Source organism: Octodon degus, unplaced genomic scaffold (genome assembly GCF_000260255.1).
Source record: "Octodon degus isolate 3935 unplaced genomic scaffold, OctDeg1.0 scaffold00201, whole genome shotgun sequence".
Classification (NCBI taxonomy): Eukaryota; Metazoa; Chordata; class Mammalia; order Rodentia; family Octodontidae; genus Octodon; species Octodon degus.
In genome coordinates, this window is record NW_004524777.1 from 4,704,087 (window position 1) to 4,720,845 (window position 16,759).

The 16,759-nt window shown below is 47.0% G+C and overlaps 1 protein-coding gene and 1 pseudogene across 1 annotated transcript; both read right to left on the reverse strand.

Annotated features, from left to right (window-relative positions):
• Positions 1 to 1,138: 1,138 nt before the first annotated feature.
• On the reverse strand, positions 1,139 to 12,300 carry Awat2 (acyl-CoA wax alcohol acyltransferase 2). Its single transcript, XM_004644531.1, has 7 exons — positions 12,216 to 12,300; positions 3,540 to 3,650; positions 3,117 to 3,187; positions 2,707 to 2,911; positions 2,341 to 2,515; positions 1,501 to 1,700; positions 1,139 to 1,293 (listed from the first exon to the last, which is right to left on the reverse strand). Exons 1-7 carry the CDS (start codon positions 12,298 to 12,300, stop codon positions 1,139 to 1,141), a joined length of 1,002 nt encoding a protein of 333 aa, XP_004644588.1.
• A 2,765-nt stretch (positions 12,301 to 15,065) lies between these two features.
• On the reverse strand, positions 15,066 to 16,109 carry LOC101573692 (annotated as a pseudogene).
• Between the last annotated feature and the right edge of the window lie 650 nt (positions 16,110 to 16,759).

Sequence of the window (16,759 nt, forward strand, 5' to 3'; positions counted from 1 at the left end):
CCCAGGGCAGAGGCAGCATGTCATGTCATGGTAAGTGCAGTATTTTCTAAAGCAAACTGACAGGTAAACCATTGGACTGAATGGCATCCACCCAATACAGATGGAACAAGGAGCCCATGGGCCAAATTGTGTAACTTGTCGTTACAACAAGCAATGGGCTAAGAGTCTGAAGGAGAGTTCTTTATGGCTACTCCATGCCAGGTACCTCGTCTCATGCTCAAAGGGCAGAGACAAGGCCAGGCAAGCACAATCCTTGCTGGAATAAAGACAGGAAATGAGGCCTGAGCCTGGCCCAGCTCTTGACCTTAAGTAGTAGAAACCTGAGAGAACTAAGGGCTGACAAAGGGGCATGATTAAATTCTCAACACAAGATCCTATGCTGTGTAATTCCTTTGAAAAACTGAAATGCCATGAGACTTATGGCATTGTTTGCTCAGGGATAGGAAATGAGTGGAATGGTCAGAAGAGAATTCTGTGGCCGGGGAGATAGCTCAGCAGCATGAACACCTGCCTGGCAAGCTGAAGGTCCCAAGTTCAATCCCCGGTACTGCAAAAAGAAAACGAATTTTGAGTAGCTCCGTGGTTTATGAAATCCAATATCATTTGATCTTTGAGGTAAGCAAGAGAGGGATTATTAGTCCCCTTTGACAGATAAGAAAACTGAGGCTCAAGTGACTGACTACCTTCAGAGTCATGACTTGAAGTTCGTGGAGCTTGAACTCAGCCCAGTTCTTGAGGCGTCTTATCCTGCAGGCATCTCCTTGCTATAAAATGGAGATGTTTGGGGGGTAGAGAAAGGAAGATATGTGTCCCTACAGCCCCCCAAGCAGACTCGTTGGGGCATACTCAGTATCAGACGGGCATTTTATTTTGTGCTTTGGTTTCTTCAATGCTGGTTGCTCCCGTGAGGGAGCCAGGACCCTTCTACCTTAGGGCCTCTTGGGGCCACTTCCCCAAGGAAAAGGCAAAGAGCTAAGAGAGGGACAGAAATGGAAAAAAATGGGTACAACACCAACCAGCTGGCCAGCTTCTCCCCATGATGAAGACCGGTCGTATTAGGAGTGGGAGCCCAAGTGGAATTTGTCCTGTGTCCACCAGTGCTGCACCTCCCAGCAAGGTTATGAGGCTGCTGGGGATGTCAAAGTATTTCCAGCTCCTGGGTCTCTGAGATGCCAAACTTGGTCTTATGGTCATCAAACAATTTACGCAGGGCATCAATGTAGAGTGTGTGGTATTTAGCCACATCTTCCTGGCTTGGGTTCTCAATCTTGGGCATTGGTAGAGGCTCCCCAACTGCCAGGGAACACAGAGAAGGCAAAGGGGAAAATATCAGAGTAGCTCACTGCTGCTAGTGGGCTCCAGGCCTCAAGCCCACGCTCTCTCCAACCCATCTCTCATTTTGGCCAGCTTCCCTGCCTCGGCGCACAGCCAGAGCTAAGGATCAGCCTGAACCACATCCTGGATCCCAGACCAAGGGTGCCCACAGAAGTGCCCACTCACCAACGGTGGTTATAGACTGTGCATAGGGCAGAAAGCCCCAGGAGTTCTTGGTGAAGCCACGCCCATAGAAAGCACAAGGGTAGATGTGCACTAGGCTCTGGAACCACTTTTGGAAGCAGCTTACAAAGCTCCCCGGAGGGAAAATGTGCTGATCGTATAGATCTGTCTCCCCAAAGGCATAGGCAGGGATCAGAGCCACCCTGTGGAGGGAAAGCATGTCCTTTAATGCCCAGAAAGACAAGGACCCTGTTGACTGGCAGACATGTTGACCACCAGTGGGCTCTGGGTCAGCTGACTCTAGGTCCAGCCTGGGGTTGGGGGTTTCTTTGGCTTAGCCCAGGCTACCTGTGGGGACAAAACAGTAGCAACCTGAAGGAAGCAAGCCTGGGGCACTTCTGGAACCCCTCAGGCATGAGTCGTGGTATGATAAGACCCAAGGGCCACATCACACGGCTTCCTTCCCCTTTCCCACCGTGTTTCATCTGGCCTCCTCTTGAGCTAGGGTGGTAGCCAACCCCCATGTGTAGAGGAACTGGCCCGGGTTGGAGATGGAGGACAACAAGGCTTGGCCTTGAATGCTGTCTTCATGAGCAGAAATGCCTCTAGGACCTAGCCCTGCTTCTGCTCCAACCCAGAGGTGGCTTTCCTCCAGCTCTCATTTATTTTAAATCAACAAATAACAATTGTATATGGTTATGATGGCTATAGTTCACAGTAATGGATCATATACTTCCTCTTCCTCCTCCTCCTCATTTGGATACTATTTCTTCAAAGCTTCTCCTTCATTCACCACTGGGCTTTTGGATCCTCCACCACCCTTTTGACCAGAGTTGTCCTTACCCATGACGAAGGGCCATGCGCACAAAGCCGCATCTGTTTTTCAAGACCAAGCTGGAAGACCCCGGCAGGCTGTATCTGCACTCAGCCAGACCACCGACCACCACAATGAGCATGTTCCCTTTGCCATTCTGAGTAAGCAGAAAGTCCATGGAGGACTGGCTCACAGAGCAGACCCCTGGGGGGTAGAAAAAGCTGAGAGGTCATTGGCCGCTTCCCAAGCATCCTAATGTTCTTCCCTTCATCTGTCCGTCTTCAAAGGAAGAGGACAGCAAGGAGCCCCTTGTCAGGGAGGTGAGCCAAAGGCAGCCAGAGGGGATCAGAGTTGGCCTTGCTCTTACCCATTCCCCCAACTTTGAGCCAACTTACCGGTAGACATTATGTAGTCTCTCAAGAAAGGTACCCAGAAAAAGGCTCCTAGTGTGAGTGTATAGGAGGTGATGCCAGGAAAGATCTTGGAGAAGCCTGTGGCTTCAGTGGCAAAATTGCCAAACCATGCATGAGACATGAGCCCATGGGGGTGGCAAGCGAGGATGTAGTTGTGGCTGGGGGAAATATCATGAGTCTTCAGGAGCTGTAGAGGAAAGTGCAGTCAGGGAGTGCGATAGCCAGGAAAGAGACCTGCTCTTTAGGTCAGAGATCTGGAAGGGAAAGGGATGCTGGTTGGGCAATGTCCAACTCCCATGGGCTGGGGGCACCCTCAGAGGCCTCCAGGACCCAACTGCTAGCACTAGAATTGCAGCTGAGCAGGTAGCCAGCTGGAGCTCAGAGCTGCTCACCTTGATAGGGAAGTAATTGCAGTAGTGTCTCCACAGTTTCCATCGCCTCACGCAGTTGAATCGGCGGCCGCCTGTAAGCAGCACAATGCAAACAAGCCATGTTCAGCCCCCGTGTCCTGTGCCATGCCTTCTGGGCCTGCCATAGGGTCCTCTCACCCCTTGCACTTCCCTGACCTCTTAAGTGATGACCACGTTGGGCAGGTCCAGGCCAGCTTACAACAGGCTAAGCTTCTGGTTCATTCGATGCCCCTCCCCTAGCCCACTCCACTTCAGATTGGGTGGCCTTTCCAACACCTCAGCTTCTCTAGCCCAGGGGGAGAGGCTGAAAGGCTGCCTGGGAACTGGCCAGAGCCTCTCAGAATCCAAAGGAGAGGAAAGGGAAGAGCAGGTGGCACAGGCAACCCAGCCCAGTTGGGCCCTTACCTCGTTCAGGGGTCTTCCAGTCAAAAGCCAGCCAGATGAAAATGAGCACAGTGATAAGCCAGTATGATGTGAACACCAGTAGGTAGAGGTTGACAAGGATCACCATCGTTACTGGAGGGATCCCACCCCAGAATGAATGGATTGTGAACAACCCCTCACACTGACCCTCTCTCCCGAGTTCTGCCATCCCATGGTCACGCATGCTGAGCCAAGATTGCTCACTGCTTGCTCTCCCCCACCCCGGCACACAGTCCATATGCCCACATCCCAGCCTCCCTCTCCTCTCTTTCCTTGGAACCTAGACTTAGGTCTAGCAGGCAAGGTGTTTTCCTGTCAAACTCAGCTTCTCACCCTAAGCCCCCTGCCCTCAGGACCTGCCCTAGCAACTTGCTAAGCTCTGAATGAATGTAGGGTGCTTAATGGCAGGGAGCCACTGGTGGCCACCAGAGTTCAAGGGGCTTCAGACAGCTTTCTTCCAACTCACATTCTCTCTGCATCTTCTCTGAAAGTCATCGAAGGAGACACAACAGAAAGCAAAAACCCACCTGCAATGTGGTTGGGAGTGCAAAGAAGGCAAGCAAAAAACAGGAAAACAAATGGAACTAGAATAAGATAGTGGGTTGCATTAAGCTCCAGGAAAATAGAAAGCTCCAGATTAGAGTACTGAGAAAGAGTTAATGGAGATGAGTCATAGGGACTAGAGTTCACTTGAAATTATGACTGCACTCTTTTTAAGGCACCTGTGCATAAAATTGTGTGGGAAACTGGGTCAAAATAAAGGTTACAAGGGCCAGCCAAATAGCTCAGCAGGTTAAAGCACCTGCAAGCAGGTGCAGGGGCAGGGGATTCCATCCCCGTTGTGCTGGCCCTGTCCCCAGGGCGTGCTGAGACTGCGATTGAGACTGGGCGTGGTGGTGCACGCCTGTAATCCCAGCTCTTGGGAAGCTGTAAACAGGCAGATCACTAGGAGTCCCATCTAGTAGTGAGATCCTGAATGCCCTGTAGACTCTCAGAATCCAAAGGAGAGGAAAGGGAACAAAAAAAAAAAGGTTAGAGAAGGCAAAAACAACTTCTAATTGAACATACCAGATTGATCACAAGTTTTTCTCTTGACTTCTTGCTAGAGCTCCATGAAAACTATCACTAAAAAAATGTTCCTTAAAATACAGATCTGTCATCAGGCATTGTGGTTCACACCTGTAATCCCAGCAATCGCACTTGGGAGGCCGAGGCAGGAGGATCACCATGAGTTAAAGGTCAGCATGCACTATACAATGACCTTGTCTCAAAAATAAAAATGGAAACAAAATCAAAATACATATCCATTAGGAAAAAGAACACAGTGCCATCAGTGGATGTGAGATAGCAAAATATTCACATGCTCTAAAGAAAAGAAGTAACTGACTTAGAACAAAAAAACTTGAAATCTGCCTGTAACAATACCTGTCTACAAGAAGCATGCCTGCTTGTGCTGGAAAATCATGAAAAGACTCGGAATGTGCAGAAAGCAGGTCTCAGAAAAAGCAAGGACAAGGCGTAGGCCCCCAAGTCCAAAGGATTAGTTGAATTTCTGCCACAGAATTAGAGATACAGGTTCCCACTCCTGCCTTAAACAACTGGGCAGTGGGATGATTATTCTCTGAAACAACTGAACCAAAGAGATTCTAGATTCAAATACAGATGGTCCTTAACTTATGATAGTTTTGCCTATGGTGCTGCAACTTTATGATGGTGCAAAAGTGATGTGTGTTCAGTAGGCCTCATACTGCAGATACTTCATTGGGATCTTTTCCCGGGCTAGCGATCCACAGCACCATCCTCTCCCACATGCTAGGTAGGAGAGTTGAGCGATTTCCATCTTGAGGATAAGCAAATAATACTATGCAGTGTACCGTATTGCTAAATTGTGATGTTCTGTAGGTTAGATGTATTCATAAACTTTCCATTTATATTTTCAATTTATGCTGGGATTATCAGGACAGGACCCCATCGTAATGTGAGGAGCTACTATACACACAGTGACACTATTCTATAGAAAGTTAACTTTTAATCAATTATGAAAGTAGAATACCAACAATCTCAGAAATACCTGGTCTCAGATAGTTGGTCTCCCATCTCCCTTTCCAGGAAACTACTGGAGAATGTGTTTCACTGAGATGAGGTGATAAACTTGGTGCAGCGGTGCCCACCTCTAATCCCACCACTCAGGGAGGCTGAGGCAGGAGGATCATAAGTCTGGGCATCTGTTGCAAAATAAAAACTAAAAGGGACTGGGCACGTAGCTGAGTGGGAAGGCCCTGTGTTCAATCCCCAGTACCACAACAACAAATAAATAAATGAGGCATAAACCAAAAAAAAAAAAAAAAAAAAAAGGAAGGAAGGCATAGGGTACAGGAAAAAGGGGAAACAATAAAGGAGAAAACTAAACAAAAGCAAGGCTGGGAAAAAACACAAGGCCCCCAGGACAAAAGAATTTAGGGCCACGCTCATGCCTGGGGATGTACAAGGGCCAGCCACACACTTGCATATCTCTGAGTGGAAGCACATTTCTAAATTCCACACCAAGTTTTCTCAAGTGCTTTGGAAGTGACAGATTTGTAGGAATTCAGGCTGTATCAGGAAGCTGCTGGGTTCCGGCTGCAATGTCCTCACAGAAATAAGAGTTAGGGAGCTGGGAGATTCCTCATATGTTTGGACACTTGGAAGATTAATTTGACTGTGGAGAGCCTGGGATAAATTAGTGATAATGGACATGCAGTAATAGTAAAAGAAATTTAAAAATGAGTCTGCTACTAACAACAGGGTCACAATAAAGGCAATTGAACCCTGGTCCACGAAACAGCTCTGATGTGAATATCATTTCCTGGTCACAGTCAAGCAATTAACCAAAATCTGTGCTGTAACTAATTTGGAAGGAGAGGGTAGCGAAAGCTGTATCAATACTTTGTAGAGCCAAATTTTCATCTTCAGTACAGAAAGTCAATGGACAGTATCTAAAATTGTTGCATCAAAAAATAGTAATACTTAGAAATGACAAATCATAAACTTTAGAAATATGGAAGTTTACATCAGACAAAAAGAACTAACAAAATTCAGAATGATTGACTGCCTCTGAGACTAAAGGCAGAGCAAGGGCAAGCAGTCACAGAATCTTAATAATAATACTAAGTAAGGATTAAAGAGAGGCGCGAATCTGGTCCAGAGGGCCCCTCCCACTTCCCTAGGCTCAAGCCTAGCCTTATGAGATCTCATGAGTTTGGTCCTATGTGGCATCCCCTGCCAGGGGATGCGTTCTGTATCTGCAACTTGCGTGTGATCAAAGACATCGCTAGCCTTCAGTTCCTCATCTGAAAAGTGAGAATTAAAATACCAGTATCTGCCCTATCTTATTTACAGCCTTATTTTGATGGCATTTCCTCAAGGTCATTAGTGTCCAAATGAATACAGTTCCACTTCTATATTGGACAGTTAGAGAGGATCAAAGAGCCATTTGCCCCACCTGCCCAAAGTCAGCTGGGAAGCAAGGCAATAGCCCTGGAACTCACATACGCCACCAGGGACTAGAGGTCTTCTTCACACCCCATATTCCCTCTCAGTACACCCCAAAGCCAGGCCCTAGTAAAGAATCTCTCCCTCAAAATAGAAGAAAATTGACATGGTGATGCAGGCCTATAATCCCAGCACTCAGGAGGCTGAGGCAGGAGGATCACAACAAGTTTAAATCCCGCCTGAACTGCACAGCAAGTCTCTGTCTCAAAAAAAAAAAAAAAAAGAAAAAGAAAAAAAAAACCCAAGCCTCTGGTCTAAACATGGTAGTAGTGCCTAGTGCTGAGGTAGGAGGATCACAAGTAGAGCCTAGCCTGGCAACTTGCCAAGACTGTCTCAAAATAAACAATGGCTGGGGATGTACTGCAAACAAAGGCCCTGATTTGATCCCCAGAAATGAAAAAATGAAAGTGGTCCCCTGGTCCAGTTCCTTCTCTGTGCTCAGGACCCTTTCAGCCTGTCTCCTTCTCAATGTTCTCTGTCCCTGCCTCCACCAGCTCACCTGGGACCAGAACCCTCCCTCTTTGTTGTTTGTTTGGTTTTGGTTCTGAGACAGGGTCTTGGTACATAGTCCAGGGTGGCCTTGAACCAGTGGTGATCCTCCTGGCTCAGCCTCCAGAATGCTGAGGCTACAGGAATGCGCAACCATACCCAGCTGAACCCTCGGTCTTGCTCTCTCTTTTTCTCACTGACATCTGATCATCAAGTCATATTATTTCTCCTCAAATCTCTCTTTTAGTTAATCTTTCATTTATTTGGTACAAGGTCTTGCTACGCAGCTCAGACTCATAGTGATCCTCCTGTCTCAGCCTCACCAGTGCTGGGATTATAGGCATGCGCCAGCACGCCTGGCTTCAGTGGCCAACATGGCCCGCTCAGCTTCTGGGGCTGGCAAAACATGCAGTACCAGGGATTGAACCCAGATCCTTGCACTTGCCATGCAGGCAGTTATACCTCTGAGCTATCTCCACAGCCCTCCTCCAGTCTCTTGAACCATCTTCTTTTCATCCCCATCACTATTGCCCTAAATCATCACTGTCTCTAACTCCCGTGTAGCATTGCCACTCCATTCTTGTCTTCCTATAATAATTCTGCTGGAGAGAGCTATAGCAAGCTCTCAGAAATGAGAATCTGCTGCCATTACCTTGGGGCAGGCCCCATCCTATCTTCACATGGTCCTCAGGGAAAAGTTTAAACTCCTTCCCATGGTTTTGAACACTTGCTGCAGTCTTTCCCCTGCCCTCTTCTTTATTTTCTTCCATCTTTGATTCATGTATGTGTGAACCGCCAGTTCTGTGCCCTTCATTGCCCATGTCACACAAGCACAAGTAGCCCCTGCCAAGCCAAGGCTCTCCCCCTCCTGGCCCTGTCCTGTGCTGCCCACTGTTTACCTGCAATGCCTACCTCTTCTTCACCCTTCTTTGTCTTTCATCAGACAGCTCAAATTCAATAGAAAAATGGAGAAAGGTCAAAATTGGGCAGTTAATGAAAAAAAAAAAGTAATTGCAGATGAACATACAAAAAGATTCAACATCATTTAAAACTAAGAAAGTTCGAAATAAGGATTTGACTCATTTTTATCACTTCCAGTTCTTGCTTTCCTTCCCATGCATTGCCAGGTCCTGCAACTACAGTTTTCAGTGTCACAACTTGCTGGTGCTTTCATCAGCCTAAGCAGCTATCGTCCACTGAGAGCAGAGATGCCACCAACCTGTTGTGGACTTGGAGCATGGAAAATCAACATTTGCTGACTTAAGCCACTTAAAGTTCAAGGTTAACGTATTACCACAGTACACCTAGACTATTCTGGCTAATGCGCCCTGAATACACCCATTTACAATGGAGGGAAACAAGACTCAGAAAACATAAATAATTTGCTAGAAGCTGCGCAGACTTGCACAGAGGCAGTCTGGGATCAGAGACTGCATTTTCAACCCCATATTATACTGCCCTGTGGATAGGCAGTGTAACATATCCATGAATATACGTGTATGCATACACGTGTGTGCATCTGTGTCAAATCTGCGTCACTCCTGGATACATGTGCAAGAACGAAAACATTAACAGTTGTTATCACTAAGGAGTGAGACTGGGAATTGGATTGAGGAGGAGAAATGCAGGCCTCCATGGGGCCTGGCCCATAGTACCCTTCAAAAAAATGAACATTTGCTCCTGATGCAGTGTCAGACCTTAGGCTTTGGGGACGCTGCTGTCATGTGGGAACACTGCTGCAGTGATGGGAAGAGGAAAGGGTGGTAACGTGCCAAAACTGGGAAAGTACAAAAGCTCGAAAAAGACAATACAAGGTTAATGATGTGGCTCAGTTGTAGAGCTCCAGCCCACCTACCTTGCATAATATCCTGAATTGATTGATTGAGAGAGAGAGAGAGAGAGAGAGAGAGAGAGAGAGAGAGCACTAGTTTGGGCATCTCATTCTAAAAATCCAAAATCCAAACTATTCCTAAATCCTAAAGATTTTTAGGGCCCTATGGTGTTATGTTGAGCTCTAGGGGACTCAGGTCAACAATTTCTGACATTGCCAGTCAAGTGGAAGACCCAATATTATGGACTACTGGACTCTTTTAGAATATTTTGCTGAGTTTACACACCTATCATATTTAAATGATGGAACTTAACAAAAAAAGGGGATACAGATGAATGTCCATTTTGTATCTGTGTATTCAAAGTGGTTAGGATAGATATATAGTTACATTCTCTTAATGAATAGAGCGATTTGCTCTAATGGTGTTTGTAAATAGGATATCATGTCCGCATCTTGTACAGCAATTAACCACTGGGAAGAATATATGCAATGTGTTAATTATTGAAACTGTCCTACCAATTTGGTTTGAAACTGTCTCATTGCTATTTGTTTCTCAATAAAATTATGGGAAAAAAATTTTTAGGGCCCTGACATGACACCACAAGTAGAAAATTCCACACCTGACTTCATGAGATAATCACAATCAAAATAAAGGTGCACAAGAAATACATACATATATATGTATTTCTTGCAATATATATATATATATATATATATATATATATATATTTGTATATTAGTGAAGGGTCTTCTGGGTGTTCAGGGTCTCACTACTAGATCAGACTCATAGTGATCTGCCTGTTTACAGCCTCCCAAGAGCTGGGATTACAGGCGCACGCCACCACATCCAGTCTCAGTTGACATCTCAGCGCACCCCGGGAGCGGGGCTGGCACAGCAGGCCCGGGGATCGAATCCCCAGCCCCTGCTCCTGCTTACAGGCGCTTTAATCCGCTGAGCTACTTGGCCAGCCCTCTAGTATTGTATAAAATTATCTCCAGAGTGTGTGTACAAGGTGTATATGAAACATAAATGAATTTCGCTTTTAGACTTGGGTCCCACCTGCAAGACATCTCATAATGTCTGTGTAGATACTCCTACCTTCTACCTATTTTGAAATCTGCAGCACTCTGGTTCTAAGCGTTTCAGATGAGGGTTATGCAACCTGTGGAACAGAATCCAGCATCCTTAAGCTTCTGCATCAGAGCAGCACGTACAGGCAGCACAAGGCTATTGGCTCCAATTTCTAAGAACCCTGGAACTAATACTAAAGAATCTTGTTAACTAAGTGGAAGAAGCTACAGCCCAGACAGAGAAACTGCTCTTCCTCAGTTTTCTTCCTGGAAAATTCACCTCCAATTTGAGACCCAGCAACTGCAAGAATGATAATGAGGATGGCTGTCCCTCCAGCCAAATAAGGAGCTCAGCTTTTCTTAGGAGCATGCTTACCTGGGTCACATCGCAGGGAGGAGAACACAGGACCAGCTGGGTCCCCTGCCTTCAGTGGGACACCATTCTGAGCCAGTCGTTTCCAGCTTGCATTCAGGACCTCTGACACATCCAAAAGGCCTGGCTCCCTCTTATTCTGGTTTCCACATCCAGCCTCCCAACCAGTAGTGAGGAGGCAAGTACAAGGGATGAGAAAAAAGCTCACAGGCTGGTCTCATGCTCTTGTGAGCGACACTCACAGCCCAGCTCCTCCATCCTAGCCCTGTAATCTTGGAAAGACCACTTAGAAGTCCAAGTATTCCATGGACTTCTGCTCCCTTATCCATACAATGCAGATTGTTAGCCATAATAAGGTGTTTAGAACAGCACCTGGCATGAACAAAGGGAAGAAATAATGGAGCTAATTCTAGTGAGTGTTAGCTATCATCAGTGTGTGTAGCCAATAGTGTGGATTATTATGCACAGAATAGCTTCTAGCCCGGAAGACTGGCATAAGCTAAAGGAAATAATAGATGTGAAAATACATGGTACAAAGGTCTTCGTGGTCTCTTCCAGTTTTGCCATCATTCCTAGGTTAATTAATACTGTTCTTTTCAGAACTAGAGGGTACTGGTACCCACCCAAAGCTCCCATTCCTGGTGAGCCGAGGTAAAGAATAGCCACCCTCCCTCTTTGCTGGCATGCTTCTAAGCCTGCTCCATGTGCAGAGGGCCTGCCTCCAGTCTCAATTCCCAGGTAGCTTCCGAACTCCCTTTACTCCTTGCCTTGACTCAGCCAGCACCCACCCAAAGCACTGGACAGGCACGATTGTTTTGTAGTTCCCCCCCCCCTCCGCCCAGTGGTGGCTTGCTTGAGCATCCAGAATACAATAACCAGCTAATAAGTCGCTTTCACAAAGCTTATGGTACAAGTGTCAGGGCCAGGGAGGCAGGGTTCAATTCCCCTGGCTCACAGATTTCCAGAGTCTCTTGCACCACCAGGTCATCTCTTCTGCTGATGGTTTGCTTGAATCCCTGTGGTTGGAGTCAAACCCTTCTAGGCCAGCCTCAGTGGAACTGCTCCTCATCATCCCAAACTTGCCCTCTGCACTGCAGTCTGACTATACCTGCCTGCCACACGCACACACACACACACACACACACACACACACACATGCACCCCCTTTGAATACGAACATGCACGTGCTCACATGCTCACTCCCAGCACTCACACGTACCATGCCCAGCTGGGGCAGACCACAGGCCAGGGTGACCAATTGTTCCAGTTTGCCTGGGACAACCACACTTTCAGCGCTGAAATCCTGCAGTCCCAAGCCAGCCAGAATGGTTTGGTCACCCTTTGCCAAAGCCCAAAGACTCACTGATAAGAAGAGCACTGAGTGCCCACTGGAAAACAGCAAAGACCTCCAACACGGTCTTGAGGTCCTTTCTGGAGAGCAAGAACATAATTCCAGGCTTCTAGCCTCTCTGGGTGTGTGCTGCTCGGCTGGCCGGTCCTGACTACTCAGGGACTGTGGATGTTTGCTGCTTTCATGCTTTTTTTCTCCAGCAGCTGCCCAGTCTCTACCCGCAACCCGTCACACCCTCCACAGAATTGCAACAGCAATGCCGCCTCTGCTTTGGCATTTCTTTCCAACTGCCTGCCTTTCTGTACTTGAAGTCAGCCTGTGCTGAGATTGTGACATTCCCTTGCACACCTGGATGAAGCCTCAGAGAAGGAAGGAAGTGGGTGAGAGTGGGGCTCTCGAGAGGCCTCCAAGGTCAGTCTGGAGTGAAGGAGTGAAAGACAGGAAGCAACCAAGGGTTCAGATAGCGCATGGGGCCTGCATCTCCGCTTTTGTTTCTGTGATATCTCAGTGACTGGAGGGCTGAAGAGAGGGGGCCACTGCCCAGACCTCCAGCCTTTTGATCAGTCTAGGAAACATTATTCACAGTGAGGAGATGTCACAGTATCTCTGTGATGTCAGCTGGTTGTTTGCAGTAGTTCACTGTAGATACTGCCTGAACACATTTTCTTTATAGAAAGTATTGACAAATTTTAGCGTATATTGTATTATTCTGTGTGCTTGAGATTCTACACTGCCCAAACCATAGCGGAAAAATAACAATAGTGTTTGTGTCTGCTAGAGGATTGACTAGGAAGGTCTTGATGGAAGCTTGAGAGTGATAGTTACATTCTCGATCTTAATAGGACTTTGAATTACACAGGTAAAAACTCACTTGTCAAATTTCAGTGAATTTACACTTAAGACTTGTGCTTTTCACTGATGTCAATTTTTTCTGACAGGTAAATATTACACTCTCATTTAATGATGAAGTATTTAGGGGAAAAGAGTATTGATGTCTACAATTTACCCTGAAATGCATACAAATGTATTGATGAATAGATGGATGTATTGATGGATAGGTAGGTGACAAGTCAAATACAGCAAAATATTATCTGTATGATAAGTGGTTCACTGTACCAATTTTTTGTAAGGTTTCTTTTTTTTAGTAAGGTTTTTCTTTTACTTAAAAGCTCATTCAAAAATGCCATATCTATACATTTACTTTCTGTCATACAGCTGAATGTGTTGAGAGCTTGGAATTCCACCCTCACATCTGGAAGCCAGCTAGATCCCCAGTGATGTGGGTGGATTTGTTTTGTTCTTGATCTGTCTGCATTGAGGATGAGCTCATCTCAAAGCATCAGGTTTGTCACAGCCACATAATGCATGTCTTTCTTAAGTTAGGTGTTGGTGCTACACGAATGGTTCTTATCTCAGAAGCAGAGAAGATGCTAAGCAGAGGGGATAAACATGAGTTCTGTAAGTTGCTGTGGTTTTGCAACAGACACAAGTCAGAGAGGCCAAGGATGATCACGCACGGGGAACCCCAGGCCAATAAGCCACACTGCTGCCCTTGGCCTTCCAGTGATCCTGCTGTGTCTCCCCTCTCCGGGGCTCTAGCAGCTCCCACTGGGACAGATGGCAACTCAGGCACTATAGGACTTTGCACCCACTCACACGAAGCCTCTGAGCTCAGAAGTTGCTGCCCAACATGTTCCTCCTAGGTGAAAAAGCAGTCCATGTGAGAGCAAGCAGGTCCCGGACATGAGGAGGCCAGCTGGAATGTCTATTATCCTTAGCAGTCAGCGAGGGTCTGCACAGCTTGGCATAGGAAAACTTCCAATTCACCACAGGAAATAAAGTACCAGTTTCAAGGCCATTTCTACTATGGGCTCACTGGGCAGTGAGAAGCACTCTCAGTAAACTGCGTTTGCAGGAACAGACCCAATGGGAAGACACCCAACAGACAACAGGGATGTGGAGAAGGTCTGCATCACTGTGTCAGTCCAGCCTAGTACCACCGCTGCCTAGTTCCCACAGCACCTGAGCCTGTGGAGGTAACACAAGCCACTGGCCAGCCATGACAGTCAGCACAGGGAGTGCCTGAAGCCTCCAGAGAGGAACTATCTGGACATGGTCTCTGGAGAGCCCAGCAAACTGCCTGAACACACAGAGCCCTTGGCTAGCAAGAGAGGAACACCACCAACACACTTGTCACTCTTCCCAGGCCTCACAGTTGCTTTGCCTGCCCAGCCCTGGGGAGGGCTGATGGAGACAGGACACCCTGGGAGCAGGATGCAGGGAGGATGCAGGATGGAAGGAGGCCCTAAGGATCAACAGGACTTTTCCCTTATTTTCAATACAAGGTTCATCCAATGCTGCTTATTGGTCACAGCTGACCAACTTGCCGGCAACTTCTGCTCTTTCCTGGAAATAACAGCGACACAGAACTCAGCATGCAGGTCAGAAGAGAGGCACTGAGAAAAATCAAGTCTGGCCCATGTGGAAAATAAAGAGATGGCAAAGGAGAAGAACCAAAGCAAGTGGCACCTGAGCCTGCGCCTTCCACATGGCAGGCCTCATACCTCCTCCAGACACCATGTGCTGGAAAGACATAGGGACTACAGGGACGATGGACAGAGGAAACAAAGACAGAGAAAAATAAAAATAAAAAGCACAAAACAGGCACTAGCTAGGTATGGCAAAGCCAAGGACGTACTGAAAAGCCACTTGTCAACAGCTGACATGCATGCACAAGCTTGGTGTTTCCACTGTAAGGACGGAGGACAATGTTTGGTGCAGAAATGATGTCTGCGGGGCAGCCCGTCCAAGCTGTTGGAGCAGTCCCTCTCTAACTCCCCACCCTGCATTCCCATCATGTGCTCATTCCTGCTCCTTGTTCACAACTTCCTCTCTGGACCTGGATCCCCGGAAGATGGTGGGGTGGGGTTGGCTCCTTGATTGGGGGGTGTTGCCACTGTTCAAGGTTTGGACTGGAGCCATGGTTTCTGTGCTGCACAGCGGGGGGCCATCTCTGGAGCAACTCCCCATGGGAGGGCCTGCTCGCCAGTGCCCTGGGTAACTGACTGTCTCCTTGGCCTCTTGGAAAGTCATCCCTGTAACCTGTCATTTGATGTGCTTTTCCTGAATCTAAGGCCACCTTTGTCTCGTTTTCTGCCTTTTGCAATGTCCACTTGAGGCGCCAGATCACCCAACAGTGCACTGTCATAGGTCAGGGCTTCCTGTAGGGAGTCCACCTCATCAAACTCTACACAGCAGAATCCTTTAAGCTTGACTGTGTCTTTATTTCTGACTAGCTGTGTGCTCTTTATGCTGAGATCCTTAAAGATAGCATCTATGTCACCCTGAATTGCATTAAAAGGGAGGTTTCCTACATAGGCTGTGCAGGAGGGCTCTACAGGAACCATGGCCACAGCACTGCCACGGAACCCTTGTCACCACCGAAGTTGCTGTAGCCCCAATCATCGTGTGTATTGAAGTGTGCATTCTGCCATCTCTGCTCTGATAGGAACTCTGATTCTTTTTTTTTTAATTTAAAAAGAATATTTTATTTATTTAGTATAGGGTCTCACTACACATCTCGGACTCATAGTGTTTCTCCTGTCTCAGGCTCCCCAGCACGGGGATTACAGGTTTGTGTCACCACACCCAGTTTCAGTGGCCAGCATGGTATGCCCAGGGTTCCTGGGCTGGCACAGCATGCAGTACTGGGGATTTAACGCAGGTCCTTGCACTTGCCAGGCAGGTGTTTAGACCGCCTAGCTATCACCCTGGCCAGGAGCCTCAATTCTTTCATCTAGTCTATAGGTTTGAATTTTTATTATAGAATTTTGCAAAAAAAGAATAAAAACATTTACTTGAGGGTTTTAACATATAATTATTGAGGACATGGCCTATGCCAGACATTGTTCTATACAACTGGTACAGCACTGAAGAAAATAATCCAAAACAAATCTGTGCTTTTGATAAGTTTCCATTCTGGTGAAGGAAAACAGATGATAAAACTAGTTACCTAATGACATGATGTGATATAAGGTGGTTAAATGTTATGAGGAAGAAATGTTGGAACAGAGTAGGAAGGATCTGGTGTCTGGGTTGCCAGGAAGGGGTTACAATAGGCCTTACAGTTTTCAAAGGTGAGATCAAGGAAGGGCACACCAAGAAGGCAGAGCTGAGCACAGGCTCGAAGGAGAGGGGCAAGGAAGTCATGGGGCAGTCAGAACTGAAACTGCTTCTGGTAGGGGGGCCACTCTGTGTGCATTCCACAGTGAGCTGTGCCTGGTAGGTTTCAAAGAATAAAAAGGAGACTTGAGCCAAGTAGGTGAAGTCAGACACTCTGGCAAGAGTCCAGCTCTCGGACGGCCTTGTAGGCTCAGGTATCAACTTGGCCTTTTACTCTGACCAAAGTGGAGAGCCTTTGCATGGTTCTAAAGAGAGAAGAAACAGGATTAGCTTATGTGCTTAAAGGGGCAAGAAATAAAGGGAAGATCTTTGAGAGCTATGGCAATAATATCATGCGGATGACAATGGTGACTTGGGTGAGGTAGGTGGTAGTG